General features: G+C 41.3%; 1 protein-coding gene across 13 annotated transcripts in view; it reads right to left on the bottom strand.

The window, feature by feature from the left end:
* CELF2 (CUGBP Elav-like family member 2) overlaps positions 1–20,661 on the bottom strand; it is a gene marked incomplete at both ends in the record, with an annotated part of 370,914 nt that overhangs the window by 82,573 nt on the left and 267,680 nt on the right. For all 13 annotated transcript variants that reach the window (XM_080352320.1, XM_080352319.1, XM_080352310.1 and 10 more), the window contains one exon: positions 13,074–13,156. In XM_080352320.1, coding sequence (XP_080208446.1) covers positions 13,074–13,156 — 83 coding nt within the window. The remainder of the gene's footprint in view (positions 1–13,073; positions 13,157–20,661) is intronic.

Here is a 20,661-nt window from a genome sequence, read left to right as displayed (position 1 = left end):
GTTCTTGTTGGAAAGCTTTCGTATTTACATTATAATGTACCAGTGAGAATATCTTATAGCTAAACAGTGTGATTGAGGTAAGTCTAAAATAAGCCCCAAAAGCATCAAAATTACAACTTCTATTGGAATTCTACCTTTTAAATTAGAGCAGAGGGTACCATTTATAGAAACAGTTGGCACTGATGATGTGGGGCTGCTGCTGTTTTCAATAAGCAAAGGTGCAGAGGGGTTCTGAGCCCAGAATATGTCTTGATTCACAGTTCTCACCTCTCCAGCAGTCGGACAGTCAAACTCCTCCCTGTTACCAAACGTGGACTAGTCCAGATTTCTTTAAAGGTCAGATATGAGCCCCAAACTACTTGTCAACACACATGCCTCATTAAATACTAGAGCAAATAGCCAAAGCATTCAGGTAGAAAAGGGCTTTTGAATGAAGATGTCAAAAATCCTACTCTCCTGACTGAGATCAGCTGGGGTAAGTAGCACAGTTTTATTGTTTAACCAGCAGAGCCATAATATTTTATGCCAAATGTGGATACGGCTCATAAATTCTATTTAAGCTCTCCATGAGCTGAAGTTACAGGAATTTTCCACAACTATCCAGTGTCAGCATCCAAATAAAAGCTCTCAATGTGTGCCAATACTCTGCAGTGGCAAAATAATCTGGCTGTGGCGAGAGAATGAAAAAAGATAGCTCGATATTTGATCCATCTATGAAAAATAGAATGTCACTGCAGTCTCCAGCCACAAGTGTACACCAACACACAGTCCACACAAAAATATGAATGTCTAGTTGTGTATACATACGATTACAAACAGCAGTAAGAATCACATTATGTAACCATGTAATTTTTAACCGCCCTTTGTATGAACTCGTTCTCTTTAATTTTTCAGCATCTCTGTAGCTAATGTACTTTGCCAGTGCTTTCTTTGGCATAAAGGAAGTATTTTGTTCATACTAAACAAGCAGTATACATTGATAATGCTAATCTCAAGGAATTCTAATGTATTTAAATATTTCCCTCACTAGGTGCCTGGGAAGTAAAACAAACAAAAAAATAAATGGTCAACATAAGCAGAAACATATATTTTTGAAGAATGAGTCAGTTCCAGCTGGCTGTGGTTTTGGACTGAGCTGTGATTAAGCTTTCACTAGGAAAAGAGACAGTATCAGGCACAGTAAGGCCAAAATCAACCTGCCCACACCCACCTGCACACCTCTGAACTAATATCTGACCCCAAATATGAATCTTAATGAATTTTTGCAGAGACTGGGCCACTTCATTGTCTTGAAAAAGCACCAACATGGTTAATTTAGTGACTATAAATGCCAGCATGTGAAAAGCTGTCTTCTCTTATTCTTTGTATTGCTATTCTACCCAATTAGAAGTTTCCTCTGCATTGTACCCCATGAGTAACGTGTTTACTTGTGACTTGCCTAAAGGTCAAAGAAATCTCTTTGCAGAGATGGCTTCAGGTGGAACAGCTGGAGGCCACGGAGAGCTACGTCCTCTGATAAAACCAACTGAGCTAAAAGCTCCTACGTCATTCATCTCACCTGCTCCAAAGGTAGCATTTGGAGCTACTGGGAACTCTTGAACTCCTGGTTTTTTGGCGTATGCTACTTTTTCTGAGCGAGACTAATGAAGCCTGAGGGCTGTTGCAGCTTTGTTGAAACTAGCAGAGGGCAATGAAAGCACAGGGGAACACAACATGGGTGCGGAAAAAGAAATTTTCACCAAGTCACACCCTCTATTTTTGGCTCTCATGCCAACAGGGAGGAAGACAAGTGCGAGACATGAGCGCTGTTGGCTATCAGGCCACTTTTAAACTGGGATAAATCCATGTCATTCTTTGCAAAACGAATAGGGTCACGAGAGGCAAGGGAACGCCTGCCTGAGGAACGTTGAGTCCTCCAGACACAAGCTATCAGTACAGCATTTAAACTGACTGTAGCTCTTACTTACAAGCATCTTTCTTTTTGGTTAATCATATATTTTTGTAGAAATAGGAGGATTCTATGTTCAGGCTAGCATAGCAATTTCTTTCACTTCTTAGCAATTGCAGAAATGAGAGGTGAAAAAAATCCAGTAGCTCATCTCAAACGACTAAATGCCAATAAGGATTACTACCTATCATATATTTTCTAATTCTTTCCTACCCCAAATGCCCATAAGGACTGGGATTTAACTGTTTCTTTTAGAAGATTATTCTAATTGGACATACAGTCTTTTTCCTGATATTTGATTTAAGCTTTATTTCACCTCTTATGATGGTAAATCCTCAGTTCTGTGTGCAGTCAAAAAGAATTCCTATTTGTCACTGGCATTTGGGCAGTACTTGTTCCTGGAGGAAATAAATGCACCATCTACATCCATGCTGCTGTGGATGCTTGGTGAGGTACTCCCACAACAGCATTTATCCTCTCTGTATCACTCGCAATATTTGAAATGAACATAGTGTATAATAACCCAGCACATTTTCCTCTAAGGTATTGTCATGAATTGGCCACAAAATAATATTAGTTGCTGTCTGGCGGATACTTGCTCAAGTGATGGTCTAGAACAGAAACTCCCTTCAATCATTTGAGCCATTCACAGCTGAATGGAAATATAAAGGTATCACGTACCTCACATCTCTGCATGAGGCTATAATCCCATTGAGAGATCCTGGCAGCAGCAAGGAACACTACAGTGTTTTGTTTATTTTCATGGTGGAATTACAAGCTTCCCTTATAGAGGTACCTGACTTCCAGTTCTTAGTTTAAAACTAATCTTATCCTCTGATTAGTGTCTTATTTTCCACAGTCTTATTTTCTTCAACCCAGAATCCTACGTTCTCTATCTTGAAAACAATGATAAGGCTCAATTCATACTTTCTTAAAGCTTGTTACAGACTTCCAATTATTCCTTTCAGACATTAGCCTTTTTTTTTTTTTTTTTAATTATTTCTTTCTCTGTTTGTGTTTTCTTTCTTTCTCTTTTTTTCCCTGTGTTTCTCCTTCAGAAGAGAAAATTTCCACTCTCCGCGACTTGTAATGGTTGCAAGTGGGACTGGGTGAGCATTCGTGGAATGAATGACAGAGGCAATATATTCATGAGATTCCTTGATACATTGCAAATTCCATTTGCAAAGAAGCAAAGTCGCTTATTCTAACCCCTGCTCATGTATCCTGTCCCCCTCCTGCGACGGGAGATAGCCCATCTCTGAGTTACAATGGGGCGAGAGCTGGGATTGACTGCAGACTGCTTTAATGACAACTTGTGAAGATTAGGAACTTGTCAGAATCAGATATCAGCAAAAGCTCCAGCTTGCTTTGTGAAGTCAGTCTGAATTAATTAATGGGTAGCTTTCCTTTGATATCGCTTTGATATTTGGCTGCAGCTGGATAAAAATCAACCACAAAGGAAGCTACATTTTGTTTACCACTGCTTAAGACTCTGTTTAGCTCAATGTGTTGTTGTTTTTTTTCTCTTCTGCAGTTTTTGCTATTTTAACTTCCCTGGCACAAGGCAATAGAGGTGGGCTATTGCTAATAAGTAAAGTTATGGTGGCATGTTTTTCAGTGGCTGCTTCTCTCCGCTCCTGGAGATGCTCAGGCTACATTCTGGGAGCGAAGCCATTACTGATTTCGGCAAAGCTGTCAGTGAATAGATAGACCATTCCAAAAGTAAGACAAACATTAGCCTTGCCCACTCCAGCACTGCTTAAAAGTATTAAATACTTTGATGATATTTGCTCTCTTTTAGCGGGTTCTGATCACTTGCTCCATCCTGACAGCCTGAAATATAAGCTCTGCAACTAGGGGGTCTTCCTTAACTTTTCAGGCTGAAACTCACATTTTAGTGTTTCTAAAGGTTTTGGATGTCCACCATGACAATCAGATGAATGTATCTGTACTCCAAAGAGGTGCTTGCACCCAAATGAGTCCCTGAGTATTTGTAGCAGCCCCAGTGACCCTGCTGGCAAGAGGAGAAATGATTGCTCTGCACACCACAGGGGAAGAGCGGACAAAGAAGTGGCTCTTCCAACTAAAGCTGATGAAGATGATAATTTCTTCCAGAGAATAAGCAAAAAATCAATTATCTCTCTGGGTCTGGAAAGAATACTTTTAATTAGGCAGAATATAATTGCTCAAAGTCTGTTATTAGAGCAAGAGGCTCAGTCAAGCCACCCAGTTTCACCTCATTTTCCATGCATGTTGTCATATACAATAGGATGGTGCATCTAAACATCATTACCCAATTGAGATGGCAGAAAGGTAGCTAGGGATGCCTCAGCTTCCCACACCACCATGGGAGTACTGATACCAAATGAGAACATTGCATCGCTTCAATAGCCACAGACCGCACAGCAGAGGTCTTTGAAAGAAGCAGCACAGCTCCCAGGGTTGAATACAATGGCAGAAAGATGCTGAACAAACAACACTTCTGTTATAAACATGTCATGAAGCACAGGCTCAGATCCACAGGTGCCAAACATTGCTATTGAGGCAAGTAAGTGTCATCCAAGGGCAACTCTAATGATGTTACTTCCTGACGCCTGCAACATTGTTTATGATTTGCCTTTCTAATTTCACTATCGTAGGAGTAGTCAGACAGCTAGGAAGGCTCCCTGTACTAGTTTTTCATCATGAAGACAGTTTTAATAGGTTGTGTCATGGTGCTAATGAGGCTGACTGGAGCACCTGTACTTTCTGTTCTGGATAACAGAAAACAGCTAACGCCAGCAGGAGGATAAACAGCTGTTTAAGAGAGTGTCTGGCCTATTATACTTAGCTTAGCATCCCACCTAAGTCTTGGTGATCTTTGGAATACCCCACAGTACCACAGTGATGACCTCTCAATTTTGTTCAGAGTTTTCCATTCTGAAGCACGCAGCAAAAGGTTCTCCAGTCAGTGATTTTTGGGTACCCAGCTTGAAAGTGATATCATGTGAACAGATCCTCCAGCCTCGCTGAATAAGATGTTCTAAGCTGCACATTAAATTCTGGAGGCATTTTGCAAAGCGATGACCTCAACTGTCTGGAGTTTCGGAAATCAGAGGTACAGCCCAGTGTCACATGCCAGAACAGTTTGGCCTTTTGAGGATGGGCTTCACATTAGGGAATTTTTCTGACATTAAGCCAGTATTAAGTGTTACTTAGTTTCCATCCTGATATTATTATACTGCAAAGCTGCACAAAAATTCCTGAACTACTCCAAACCAGCTATCTGAAAAAGCTAGCATGCACCTAACTGCGTTTTCAGCAGGGCTAACATGCTCTTGCTTCTCAGCAGATCTGCTACACTATGGCAAAGCAACAGTCTGATATGAACGTCTGGGATTTGAGAGAGCTCACTGACGCCCACACCCCGTGCAGTTCTGCACTCTCCTGTCATACATAGAATCATAGAATGTCCTGCATTGGAATGGACCCACAAGGATCATCAAGTCCAACTGCTGTCCCTGCACAGGACAAGCCCACAGTTCACACCATGTGTCTGAGGGTGTTGTCCAGTCTCTTCTTGAACACTGTCAGGCTTGGCGCCGTGACACCTCCCTGGGGAGCCTGTTCCAGTGTCCAGCACCCTCTGCATAAAGAACCTTTTCCTAATGTCCAACCTAAGCCTCCCCATAGCACATCTTCCTGCTATTCCCTTGGGTTCTGTTGTTGGTCACCAGAAAGAAGAGCTCAGCGCCTGCCCCTCCTCCTCCCTTGTGATGAAGCTGGAGCTGCCATGAGGTCTCCCCTCAGTCTCCTCCAGGCTGAACAAACCAAGTGACTTTAGCTGCTCTTCATACAGCTTCCTCTCCAAACTCTTCACTAATTTTGTGGCCCATGTGGCCCACTCTCCAGTATCTTTATATCCTTTTAATACTGTGGCGCCCAGAACCACACACAGTGCTACAGGTGACATCCCCCAAGGGTTAGGCTGGGGCATCGCCTCCCTGATAAGACAGATCAAAGTTTAGGTTCCTTCTCCCAGTGTTTCAGGTCAATGGATCTTCCTGCACTTCCCTATTCTTAATGAATATGCTTCAAATGTTTGGAAGCTTTTCCAAATAATAAAAATATTTAGAGCATGGACTCATATCCTAATATCACAAGTTTTGAGTCACTGCCCTCAGTACTAGGCAACCAAGTTCTTGTTTTCTCTTTATTCCATGGTAGTTTAATATTTTCATACAGAGTGGAACAGCTTCAAGATGAGAAATGGTGACCTCCAATCTCAACTAAGTCCAGTGGTGAAGGTTCCATTGGGTCAGTTCAAGTTAAATCCTTACAACAAACTAGCCAGAGAGGATATGAATTGCATTCTCCTGCATGACAGAAACCTCTCCTAAAGCTCAGGCTGTATGGGAAGGTGAATTTGCCCCCCATCCCTCAATGAAAAAAGAGACACTATGATTAGGAATTAAATGTTTTGCTCAACTTAAAGAAGTTCTTTTCAGTTAATCAATATTCCACTTTCCCTGTGCCTGTACAATACCCATTATTCTGCCATTAAGCTCCAAGCTTAGCTACTTACAGGGATTTCACTGGGGTCCTAAGTCACTTTTTACCATTTTATGAATTTAGGGCTGGTGATCCATCCTGTGTTTCATAGTAACGGTAGATGTAAACCCGACCTTTCTACTAAGGTACCTGCATTTAGTGCAAATATTGATTTTTCATTTAAGTGGCAAAGTCAGTGCAAACTTTATTGAGGGGCAGAGGTGGAAGCACTGTATTTGGATAATAAAAAGTCACTTCTGAGCTGGACAAGATGTATCATTGTGGTTCTATTTGCATAGTGCTTTAAAGGAAGAATTTGCCCAGATTCACTTTCCTAACATCATTCAATGTCTTACAGCTCAGTTCCTAGGAATAGGCACTCCCTGGGAATTCTCCGGTTTCCCATCTGGTTATTTTCATCATTTAAACAGTTCTATATTTTTCAGATCCTTCATTAAACAGCATTTGGCCATGCTATATGGGTAATGAATTAGTTTAATTTGTCATCATAAATCAATAACTCCAATCCCTTAACTAACTTAATTGCTCTTTGAATTCCCCTTCTGTTTGTCAAAATCTCTCAAAGTCACTGATATCTCATATTCATGCTATTATTCAAGTCATATTGGATGATTATCTTTTTATTACAGGTAATTTTTACATAATGTTCATATAGTACTGACAACTCATAAGACCTAAAGCAGGAAAGGGAACTGGATATTAAAACGCTACTCTAGAAAGGACAGTGCCAGGATATTCATTAGAAATGAGACCATGATGTAAAGTGAAAATCAGAAACGTGTTTGGTTTTTTGCTTCTTGTTAGACAAACGGTATTTTATCAGAAAGTGAACATGGATTCATAGTAAGTCGTCATGGATTCCTGCATTTTGAAGTAGATTATTCTGAAGGTTAAATAACCTGCTGAATTGATTCAGCACAGTGCTGAGATTTCTCTCCCACGTTACAACCCCTTAAGCCCCATGTCCCAGATGGGCCGTGGTGCTGCCTTGCCGATACACGCCATAGCGACAGCGTGACACGTAACAAGACCAAGTGCGTTTTACACCCAACGTGAAACCTGAGCTGGTCTGCAGGGTGAGAGGAAGGCTCAAAGTAGACTTGGCTTCATGACGATGATTGTCAGCCTGGCAGAACAAACCCCACTGTGAATGGGCACCAGAAGAGAATAATGATCTAAGTTCCTCTTTAAAAAACCAGTTTTTCATACTCCACACCGCTAAATAGACCCTGAGGTTTCCTCACAGCCAGTGCAAAATAGTTAGAGAAAAGTTCCCCCTAATACACTTCTGTTTCCTTGTCATGTAAACAGCATTTAAAACAAGCAGCAGTGATTCTTCTAATATAAAAACTGAAAAATCTCTCCCTCGACAACATTTGGCAAAAAGGAAGCCATTAATATTTTACAAGACAGTTACATCCTACAAACTCCACCTTGCTGTTTAAATTTTAAGAGCTTTCTCAGAACTGTATTTCTCCATTGTTAAACCCTTAATTAGATCGATTCATATAGCTAATGTCCTAATTTCATGCCAAAACTTTAAAATAAAGGGTTTGCTGCTACATGTAATATGTATATCCCGCTTGAAATAAGAACCACGTAAACCATTAGGCTGTTGAACGCACAAGAGCGCTAAGACCTAAATCACTGTGGGCTGTTACTTGCTTCTGCAGTAACCTTAGCTATAAGAATATATGTGAAAATATACATATAGGCAACAGATAATCATGGCCATGTCAGATGAATCACAGAATCATTTAGGTTGGAAAAGACCTTAAGATTGAGTTCAACTGCAAACCTAACACTGACACATCTGACACTAAACCAACCTAAATCTAACTTAAAATACAGAACAAAGACTCCAAAGAGTTTCAGGTGCAGACTTTACAAATGTATTCCCATTGATTCCTGACTTCAAATAGCCTCTGCATGAGATTAAAGGTGCATTTATTCAGCAACTGAACTCCAAGAATCAGACCAACAAATAATGCTTGTGTTACCTGTCTGCACTTAGCTCTTGATGGGAAATCCTACCACATTCACTAGGTAGCAAAACAGAGCACATTCTCATTTTAAACTAATGCACTTTAAAACTAAAACAAACAAAAAATGCCAGTGCCACAAAGGCAGCTCAAGCAGTCTCTGCATTCAGCTCTTAGAGGTTTGCTCTCTGTACAGAAGCCAATTTTCATTAAGCGGCGAATTAGAGCTCAGGGCAGGGACTAAGATTATCACATCTAATGTAAGGTACAGAATAAATTTAGATGAGAGGAATTTATTGGATTTTTGTTTATTTTGTATATTGTGTTTAGGGAACAGAAGCTAAACACCTCTAACAAAACCATGAGATTCTTAATGAAGATGAGACTAGTTAAGGCCTCAGCTCTACATCTCATCCCCAAGAAGCCCATTTCTAAGATCATTATTACATTCAAATTGAGTTTTTCCCATTTCTCTCTTCTGCCCTTTAAAACAAAATCCAGACCGACATTCTAAAAAACCCTGACTGTAAGCTCAGTAATACAAACTGCATCCCTATGAGCCAGGATATGAGCTATGAGCTTGATATATTTTAAAAGACGCATCTGGAAATTAATATTGTTCATTTACAAGACACAAAAGCTATTCATGATGCCAGCGCAAAGTAAACAGAACTGCCCCTATTTCATTGATATGTCTCATATATATCAATATGCCTGTATTTCTCAAACACTGTGTATCTTCTCTGCCTAATAGCAATCCTACCATAACAAGTTGATATCTAAATACATTTTGGAGGAAAGATAAAAGCTCCATTATATGACAAGGAATATTATGACTAACAGAGAGATTATACTAATCATGAGTAAAAAGATGTTTGATCCTACTTATGCTGAAAGTTTTTAAAAATTAAAAAGAAATCTTTTAAATTAATTTTATCCTCAGGAAAATGATTAAAACCAGAAAAGCCTTGAGATGTCAGCTGGTGACATGTTTTTCTTCTTTATCTTTCTTTTTGTTGTTGTTGCTGTGAAAAAAAATCTGAGAGAATACAGCAAAGTGCATCATTAACTTCTTATTAATTTTATAATACAAAGGCAATTCAGTTAAAATAGTGGTGCTGCAACTTTAAATTACAGAACTAGCTTGGTATTTAATGAGAGATTTAGCACAGCAGGGTTTCTGTTAAATTAAGTTGTGCCTTCACATCACAGTGGGAAAACAGGTGTATATTGGTTTAGAATTATGGAAATGTTGACTAATTCCAAGGCTTGTAATCAAACAGCAAGGCACCCTGCAATATTTTCTTCCAAGATTCTGCATTAATCATTTATGTCTGGTCTTATTTTCTTTATGTCCACTAAAAGCGTGCAGCTCAAAGGAGCAGATAAACGTTTGTGTTCTCATGTCTCTGTTAAGGATGAGGTCCATGCAAGAAGTAGATATCGAAACAGAGTGCTGCAGGCTTTGCTCAAACACCTACCTAAATTAAACTGAATGTGCAGTCTTGAAAGTGGGATGAATTTCACACTGAAAAACCCACTTTATTTGGCTTTGTGAGCACTGATCTAAAACCTGCTTATGGAGCCACGTGGAGCAAGTCTGCACTCAAGAAATGGAGAGACTAAGACCAAAACTAATCTGGCCCCATCATTTAATGCACGTGGAGGTATTCCTCTCCATGTTTCCGCAGCAGGATGGGTTATACCTGCGTGCAGGTAAAACGCAGGTGAGTTGCTACCACCGCAGCATCCCTTCCGGCCCCTGCTCCTGCATCTGCCATCATTCCTTATCTTACACTGATAAATCACCTGCCTTTGCCTCGGATTTTCTTCGTGGGCTATTTAAGGATGCCTCTTATCTAACACATGGCGGTATTACAGTAAAAGTGGAAGGCCCTGATTCTTTTCTTTCCAAGAGACACCTTATTGCTGAACCTCCTACATACCATATCTTATTTACTGGAAGCAAGCTGACACTTGATGCCCAAATGAACCTGATCCAAATTCATCCTCTGTTGTAACTCTGCCAGAAGATTTCTTCCATTTGCTCTGAAAGAGGCTTTTTCGCACATGGACCCATCCACTACTGATTCCTGCTCGTTCGATGGAAGCTGCTTAGTGGGCCAGAGCCGACAACATGGAAATTGCTAAAATTCAAATAAGGAGAATCCCGCTAATGTGAAATGTCTTAAGCATGTGTGCAAAACTTTAAAGTGTGCTTAAATGAAGTTATTTTGGGAATACACAGATGCAGCATAACAATCTCACCATATATGCTGAATGTCAGCACACAGCATGTGCAAAATATGGAATTCATTATATAATATATGCTGAATGGTTCTCAGAGTAACGGATCTGTATTCGAGCTGTTTCTCTTTATTAGAAGTGCCCCTTTAAGAAGTAGGTATAACAACGTATCTCAAAGTAGAATCTTAACATCTCTGGCAGTATCAGGAGTATTTTTAAAGCCCAGGCCCTAGAGTCACGGGAATGTAATTTTCACATTTTCTTAAAAGAAAAGTTTGTAACCTCGCCGTCAAGACAGAAAAACACAGCTTGAAAAGACAAGTTTTAAATGACAAGGAGCTAGAGATGACATTAGTAAAAAATATATTTTTGAGTTTTATAAAAAAAAATATCAAAAGGTATAGTGGTCTCTTTAACTGCTGCATGTTCGTTATCTGTACAAAAGCAAAGGAGAAAACGATGCCCTGCTCCAGTAAAATGTGACACAGAGCTCAGCCAGCTTTGCCACCTGTACGTGGGAACGCTACTACTAATACTTTAATGTCTACCACAGGTCACAGTCAAGCCTGGTCAGGGAAGGAGTTTGACCCTCCGAGTCACCCGCATGGATAACTAAGATCTCTCAAAACACAGCAACCACCTCCTGGGGCTCAGGGAAGAACAGAGGAGGAAACTCTCTGCTTCTAAGGAGAGTGATGTCTAGATCTCATCTCAGAGCTCCAGAGTAGGGTCCCACAGCCTACCTGGACCCAGGGATGCCGTCTGGGCAGGGTGCTGCTCCAGCAGCTGGGTACCCACCTCCACTGGAGTGTCCATCCTAGCCAGGCACTCAGCACAGCCGCTTGACTCAAAGCATGTTGGAGAGCGACTACACAATGAGTTGGGTTAAATGCAACGTTAGGTGATTTGGGTTAAAGAGTATTCAACATCCAAGGCCTCAGTGTTTTCTGGCAGTGGGGATGGGAACTGACAACTGTGGTTGTAGAGCCAGAGGATTCTGAATTTCAGCCTGAGCTCCAAAAGGATCTCAAAGGGAACTGTCCCTCAGAGCCTTCTTTTCTCTCTGAGGGTGGTACATCCATCCTCTACACCCCCAAAAGCTGAGCCTACCACTGGGAGGCTTGTAAAGTCTTGACACTTCCAAGGGCCAGTTGCTGGAAAACATCACTTGAATCTGAAATGCCACAATTTTTCTTTTATTTTCTTGTAGTAGGTTTGCCTCTGAAGATTTCCCAGCACCTCTTCCTGCATTTTCACTTGCAAATGACAGAGGGTTCCCATTTTACTTCGGTGAATTAGCAGGACTATCCAACGTATTTCTCTACATTGGTCATTTCCGTGACAGATGAGGTGGCTTTCCTAACAGGAGTTGCATAAAGTGAGCTGGCCAGATGTGAATTCTTCAAACACAGTGTCCAATTTCACATACAGCATGTAGGAACTACAGGATATTGTCCATATAACTGTCAGTCCACTTAATGTACTATTTATTTATACAGTGTTGTATATATTTATTTATTTTTGTGTCTGCAACCATACACTGAAACCACATACTTGAACATTTCCCCTACATCTTCCCCATCCTTTATATTTTTCCTTCACAATCCCCAAAGTATTTGGCTGCACACAGCAGAAAAAAATTAAACATTCAAACAAGAATTCAGAGTTAAATAATGCAATTACTAGTGACATACTTCTCTCTAGCCCTGTAACTTAAATCTGAACTACTGTAGGATAACACAAGTTACAGTTTGCTCAACACGACCACAACTGTTTCAACCGCCGGTGTGAGGTTATCAGTGAGAATATATTGCTGAAGAGAGGTGGTGGCAGGGAACAGGGTGACATTTTGGAAGCAGCTATGTGGTACCGCACTCCACGGTATCCTGATTTGCAGCCACCACACCAATGCAGTCAGGTTGTGTAGAAACCATGGGGATAAAGGCTGCGTGTAACAAAGCTGGCTGCATTATGTCTTTTCCTCTTCTCTCCCTTTCCAAACTAGAAGCCCCAGTGGTGCAGCGTTTTTCTGCCATATGTTTTTCCCCCTCCCTTCCTGTTAAATTAAAAAGAAATAAAAAATGAATCTACCTTGCATTTCAGCAAATGCCTCTAGTCAGCAGGAATCAGCACTGTTTCCAGCCAAGGGATTTTCTACGGAACAGCAACTCCCCTTTGAGATGATGCCATTGCTACAGGACTGGCACCGTTATAGGACAGACCATCAGGTTAGCCACCCTCCCTTGAAGAGACCAAGGTCATTTGGGGCACCAAACAGCATCTTGAGCAAAAGGTCTATTTTTCTGGTGATAAAATAATTAGGATCAAAAAATAAATGTACTCACCCCAGGTAAAGTTTTAATATTGTGCAGTGCATTCTGTGCCTCAAGAGCAGCTTTTCTTGTATAAAATGTTACGAAACAACAACCTATAGAGAGAAATGAAAAGCTTTCAGAAATTAGTGAGTATGATTTGTGAGAGTACAATAGGGAGAGAGAAAAAACAGTGGTTGAACAACACATTATGAAAGCTGGAAATGTGAATTATCATGAGGCTGCCTGAATGACATGAATAAAAGAAAGCTTGTATGGTTTAAAATAAAAAGTCACCCCCTGTGCATTGCACCTACATTGTTAGTGAACTGTAATCACTTAGAAATTAAGTTAACCAAAATCCAATTGGCTTTGTACAGTACAAATAAGGTTATATTTTTCAGAAGGCTCCCCATTATACTTTGAATATAAGCAACGTGGCAAGCTCAAGCAGCAGGAATCCATTGTTTGATGCCAGGCAGAAAACCAGGTGAAAGCAGGACCTCATTTAAAGTACCTTATATGTAAGAACTAAGGTTTTCTCCTGACCATTAGAAACCAAGTAGAATGGGAGGTAGGACACTCGCCTCAGTTGCAAAAAGAAGATAAGCTACGGGACAATTCACCACTGGTGGGATAGGAGAGGTTCCTGATGGTTGGCAGCACTAAGTGAGGCTGCACCCATCTAACCTTTAGTAAACCAGACAGTTTTAGTTGCCTTAATCCCTTGTTTATCCCTTTGGCAGCACGGTGCAACTACATGGTATGTGGGACCAAACACAAGTTGTTATCACTTTCTCCATTGCAAACATGCAAACGAACCCAGGCAGCTCAACACGTGCCCCAGGGTGAGGTCAGGGCTCACAGGTGGATCCTCAGGGGACAGATATAACATGATAGGTGTGGGACAATGAAACACGGATCAAGATTTGACTTGCTGCAATCCGTAATGTTCCACAGTAAGGAAGTTCGCTTGCATGGATGCAAGGGGCACATGCGGAGAGCTTTCTGCAGGAAGACCTTGCATCCATGTTGCAGGTAGGATGCTCAACACAATATCCCAGCTTGTGGCTTCAACTTTACTTCCAGGAGGAGGGAAACCACTCTAAAAGCATCACTCGTGCACTTACATGCATAACACAAGATTACAGGTATAGACACAAGGAAAATCCACACTTAAATAGCTCCCACCCAGCATAGTAAATTGATGATGTAGGCACACCCTTGGAACATAACCTGTTGCTACTCTGTCCTTGGGGAAACCAGGTGGGGCTGAATGAAGCCCTTGTCCTGTGGACACGGGCAGCCCTTGCTTTGGAGCCATGTCACACAAAGAAGAGATCCCAAAACTATGGGGCTCTGTGGCTGCAACCTGGGCACTCAGTGACCCAGCTGCTACATGGAGAGGCAAAACATGCTGGCTAAGGCTGGTCAGGAGGCAGAAGTGGCTACTGAAGCAGAAACTTACTTGATATCAAACAAGATGATGCAGATTTCACTGATGAACCAGAAAGCAATTCTATTTTGCTAATCATAAGTGGAGATCTTTGGCAAGTCCAGAGAAACGTCAAAACCAAACAGTAAAGAGAAGAAACCCTGTCTCTTGAGCCTCATTGTTCCCTTGGAATGTGACACTTCGGGCAGTGAGCAAAGATTTTGCTTGCACCAGATCCCTAATGCTGACCAAGGTGAAACATCACATCCCACCTGACATGTCCACTTTTGTTCAACCTTGCAGCATCCCCATAACAGCAAAGGAGACCTAGGGGAGAGTGTGCACAGGAGAACGCAGACAGCAAACATTTTAAGTACCCATGTGGAGGTGGCCCACACTGCACCTTGGAAGGAAGGGCTGAACTATTGCTTGGCTTAAGCTCTGCATTGCACTGAAAACCCTCTCTCTGGCTTTGCAGCCAGACCAGAGACAACCATCACCTTTACAGCAAGCAAAAGTAATCCTGTATTCCCAGCTGGAATACAATGAGTTTATCCCTAACGCAGAAAAGCACTTGCAGGAAAAACAATACACGAGCAGGCAGGTAATGCAGATGTAACACAGCTGAGAGAAACATTTTTCATGCTGCCAATAGGTTCCTTAAAATGTCACAGTTTACGACAGAGACAGTTTAGTAATTATTTCAGTGAACCAAACATTGTTTAGCATGGAGGAGTACTACAGACAGCACAGGTTTGTGCTTCCTTTGAGTGTTTCTAATTTCACTTCCATCAGTTTTTGTTTCACTGGCAAATTCTGAAAATTTAAATTATTTTACTCCAGAAATAAAATGGGAAACAATTCCAAGTTTGTAACATTTATCAGCGTGACTTCGAGAAAACATTGCAACATTTCTCTGTCCTGCCTGCCACCTCCAAAGTCTATCATCTATTGTTTCTTCATTTGGTCTATTAGCTTTTTAATATAAAGTTTTTTAATCAGGAGAGAGGATTCAGAGGGGAAAATACCAAGCAGTAGTCACAACTTTGCAGTTGCCATGTCCTTTAACCATGGGTCTGAAGAGTTTCATTTTAGATTTCAGCTCTGTGGGGTTTTTTTCCAATAAGGAGAAGTTTGAAATCTATTGGTTTATCATTCTTGGCACTACTTGAAAGAACTGCACTTGAAAGATGAATATGCTGTAAAATACCCTTTAACTAGTCATTTTTGGGAAGTAATAGTGCAGGAGAGAAAAATGTCTCTGTGAATGAGGACTGGGAGAAAACAGTAGCTTAATGAGAAACGTGCAGATGTTTCAGGCAGGTCATCAGACCCTGATGAAAACGGAGCCTTCTAAGCTCACAGACTGACACATCTGAAAATGTACATAGATAAAACCTTTCTCTGGACTCATTTTGCTCATCTCTTCTTTAAAAAATCACAGCAAAACAAGTGATGGTTTGCTTTGGTTTGAAGAGATGATGGCCACCAGTTGTGGACACCTGATTTTGAAGTTATCTGCTAAAGAGGTCAGGGCTGGACTAAGGAAAGAAAATATGAAAACACGGAAGAACAGAAAAGCCACAAATGCACATGGTGCTTACTCCAGTGTAACAACCCTTTGGGTCTGTATGACATCCCATAGGAGAAAGTACCAAATTCAGCCCTTTCTGCAGAAATATTGCAAGGGAAGAAGCCTGTGTGAGAGGACAGGTCTAATCTGCGCTTTGAGACTGGTAGCTGCCCCTTGTTGAAAGACAATTAGGAAACAACTTTTCTTCCCCCATTTTCCCTAACAAAAGATAATCTTGCCAAAGACAAATTGGTGATACCACTGGAAAAGAAAAAGTACATTTCTACTAAGAGAGAAGAGAGAGAGACAGAGAGAAAGAGAAAGAGGAGAAGGGAGAGGAGAGGAGAGGAGAGGAGAGGGGAGGGGAGGGGAGGGGAGGGGAGGGGAGGGGAAGGGGAAGGGGAAGGGGAAGGGGAAGGGGAAGGGGAAGGGGAAGGGGAAGGGGAAGGGGAAGGGGAAGGGGAAGGGGAAGGGGAAGGGGAAGGGGAAGGGGAAGGGGAAGGGGAAGGGGAAGGAAAGGAAAGGAAAAAGAAAAGGAAAGGAAAAAGAAAAGGAAAGGAAAAAGAAAAGGAAAGGAAAAAGAAAAGGAAAGGAAAAGAAAAAAGAAAAGAAAAGAAAAGAAAAGAAAAGAAAAGAAAAGAAAAGAAAAGAAAAGGAAAAGAAAAGAAAAGAAAAGAAAAGAAAAGAAAAGAAAAGAAAAGAAAAGAAGAAAAGAAAAGAAAAGAAAGAAAAGAAAAAAGAAGGAAAACATGCTCTCCCCAGCACACATAATCTTGGCCTCATCATCAACAAACTTGACAGCAGCTTGAACCAAAACTAAACTTTTCTGACATCCAAATAACTCAAAGCCTGGCAGCGATAACCTTCTCCCCTCCTAGTCAGGACAACTTAAAAGGTGAATTGGTTTGTGGACATGGTTCTGTCAATCCTCAATAGCCTGAAACACAGCCTGGTTTAACTCCATGTGGGTTAGTATCTTCTCAACCAAAGGAACAGGAATTTGTGCTGCCAGTCAGTGCCTCCAAAGCAGCAAATCTCCTGTGTTTTGGTACACTGGTTGTGCTCTATTTGGAACTGTATTTACTACAGCGTAAGACATTTCTTCTTTGTACCTAGAAAAAATACTGAATGAATCATGCGGATCTCTCCAGTCCCTTAAGGACATCGGCAACAACTTCGTGGCGATCCTGCCAGATGCTTGAACAGACTGAATAAAACCTGCCACCCCACACTGCACTGTGTCTGATAGCAACAAATGGGATGCCTGAGAAACAAAGGCAGAAACCAGCCCTGCTTCTCAAAGCATCTGACGAGAAAATGCTGCAGTGTGTAAACTACAATGCTCAACTTCAACACCTCATTAAAAAAAGGAAAAGATCTCTTATTTCACCTTATTTTCTCTCTCTCTTCTCTTTTTTTTTTCTTCCCCTTTTTCTTTTGTCAAAGGAAATTTAGTGCCAGAAAAAGACCCCAAGGTCCCAGCCATTGGGAGAGAGTTGACACATTCAATTCTCCATGACACATTCAATTCACAAGCCCCTGCTCAGGCTGCCAAAGGTACCAATTAGCACCAGTGGTGGAGATTTTATTTATTTAATTTCCACAGAAACCTGTTTAGCAAGACACCGACAGGGGCAAACAGCCTTATGTATGGCTAGAAACAGCTTTACTTGAGTCACTGTCAAAGATGGCAGCAGGATTACACGGGGATCATGCAGCCAGGGATTCACTAAAGCAATCATTTAGAAGTTAGGGATGGGGAAAAAAAAGAGCAAATTATGACAAATTTCATACCACTGCACCCATGATCTTCTGCAGACAGCAAACCTGAATTTCTGGGGGACATTTGTGTGCATTATGGAATTACAACAATTCGCAGAGTTTTCACTATTAAATTTCAAACAATGCCACCATCCCTCTTGTGGGCAAGAGGATTTTTTCGACGAGCTGTTAGTGACCTCCTGCAATGGGACTTCTCCTCCCATGTGACTTCTGCTCTACAACCCAAATTAGCCACCTGTGAAACCCTCACCCCCATCCGCCCAGCAGAGCAGACGTGGCTTTGTTAGGCTGTGAGATACAGCCGTACGACATCGCTAGGAGCTCCGCCGTGTCATTATTTTTATCACTATTTCCCAATTCAAGCACGGACTAATTACTCCGTGAGAGCTGTTTACATTCCTAATTTTGAACAACTAACAAAAGGAAGCTCTCCTCCTCTCAGAGATGTGGCTTACACGGTCCTCGTTGGCATTTAACGGCGCTGGGATCTGTGTAAGAGGCTTAATCTCTCAGGCAGGATTTCATGCTTGAATGAATACGGCAACCTCCATCTTGCTTCGGGTGTGAAAACGTCTCTTACAGCTCCCTAAACTGAATATACGGTTCTTAGGTTAAAGCTACCAGGAATTACACATGTGCATTAATCTGAGAAAACAGCCCTTGGACGTGGACAGGAATTAAAACACATTATTCTACAAGGTGATCTGAGGTTTTGATTTACTTGAAGGAATGTGCTGCAGTTTCCCAGGCCTGAAAATTTAACTTTCGGGAATTAAAAGGGAAAAGATACACGAGAAAAAAAAAAAAAAGTCATATTCTTTGGTCTGATTTATGAGCTTCTATAGTTTTCAACTGTCAAAATTTGTCAGTTTGGATCTCTACTGCGTTGTGCATATTATCACCTGCTGCCAGTATCTGAACCCTAACCATAGGGTATAGAAATACAAGAGCTTATCAGCGCGCCTGCAAAGCCTGCAACAACTTAAAAGTATGAAATTTGCTTTACCTTCTAGACTAATAAAATAAACACTTCAAAACAGCTATAATGATTATCTGATGATTGAACTCTGTATTCTTTTAGCAAGTAATGGAATCCTGGCAGACAAATTCAATTCAAAATACATTTACATTCAGGACATCAACAAAGTCATCATGTTGTGAATTGAAAATTCCTTTAAAGGCTGCGTTTGAATTCTAAGGGGCTGACAGATCAAGGGACTGAAGGCCCTGGAAGGCTAAATGAGTGAAGTCCCGCTATGTTTCTTTCTTTCTGTGAATGAAGCTCACTTTTGTGTGTGCATTTGCAAGCAGAACAGGTGCTGGCTTCATACAAGCTTGGAATCTCAATGGGAAAAGTAGCTTCTTGTCAATGCAGCACAGTTCAAGCTAGTTTAAGTTAAGGAGAATCTCTTCCCCCCTCTCCCCGCTCGCCACCAAATGATCATCTCCTACTTTCCACGTTCACTCTTCCACTACCAAAATTTAAACTTTAGACTGTGATTTAACAGGGTTACATTTTTAAAGGGTCACTTGCATTCCAGCTGTTCACCCAAATGCTGAAATACATGCTCCATAAATCACAAACAGCTGCCTGAACAGTGTGATTTGCAACTAAACCCACCATAACCTGCACTGTCATTTTCCAAAAGGTGATGAAAGCATCAAAAATTATCCTTCAGTAAAGCCACTGAAAAGAACTGTTGCTGCGGGAGTTCAGGTGCGTGGTTGGGCAATGAGCATTTTCACATTAATTTTGGCGCAGTACAATCACAGAATCACAATGGGAGCCTTGTCTGGCATTTCTTTTGTATTTTAGATTTTAGTGCAATTAGCTGACCTGCATGGAAGACTAGAAGTGTTTCAAGTCTTACAGCTTTTGGTTGGGTGATTCCATACAAAAACAAGGAAAAACATGAAATGACTAAATAGCAAATACAGACATTCTTGACAAAGGGAAGCAAAAAACCATTTCCAGAAATAGAAATCCAACTATTTCTGTAATTCTACTGAACAGAAAAAGAAGGTGGATAAGGCATGGATGGATTTTGATTCCTACCTGCACCGCCCTCTTGCTCTATTGTATATAGAGTCACTCGAGACTATGATGGCAATGTTTCAATCCTGAAGCAGCCCCTGACAGAATTGCCATATACTGCAGAAATCAACCTCTAATGATGCCGCCTCCCAATTAGCTCAGGTTTGCTAATAGTTTGATATAATTGGCACCCTGATGGAAACCGTATTACCAATCCTCCCGTCACCAGCCAGGAAACCGCATCACTACTCTAATGACAGCACATATTATAGTGATGCCACTTCTAATATTAATACATTAGCTGAAGGAAGGCAGGGGCTCATATGCGAGGAGGATTCACAACCAGGACCTGCCAAATTCCACCCTGTGCTCTATTTTTCCTCCCGATTATAACATCCAGGATAGCAATGCCCCAGCCCCAGTGTGCCCCTATCGCATTAAAACACAAATGCTCCCGGCCGGTAACAACCCTGTAAATGGCCAGTGAAAAATGATCCCACGGAGCTCAATTTTTTCTCTCCATGACTTGCAAGTTATGACGGCCTTTCTGTTAATTGGCCACAAGTCCTAGTTTGCTGTCAGCCTTCAGCTGCACCGGGGAGCTCTTTTGGAGGAGTCTCACTCTGTCATTCCTGTACCCTTGTGAATACAAATGCTCTCTATAAATGTCCTCTGCCTGCAAAATGGAAGTGTTTCTTTTTTTTCCTTTTTTTTTTTTTTTTTTTGACCTAGATTAAATCTGCTGCATTTTCAAGCCTTTTGGGAAAGCAACTAAGAACTAATATGCACCGGTCCA

This window comes from Nesoenas mayeri (genome assembly GCF_963082525.1).
Source record: "Nesoenas mayeri genome assembly, chromosome: 1".
NCBI classification, from domain to species: domain Eukaryota; kingdom Metazoa; phylum Chordata; class Aves; order Columbiformes; family Columbidae; genus Nesoenas; species Nesoenas mayeri.
This window is presented reverse-complemented; position numbering and strand designations above follow the sequence as displayed.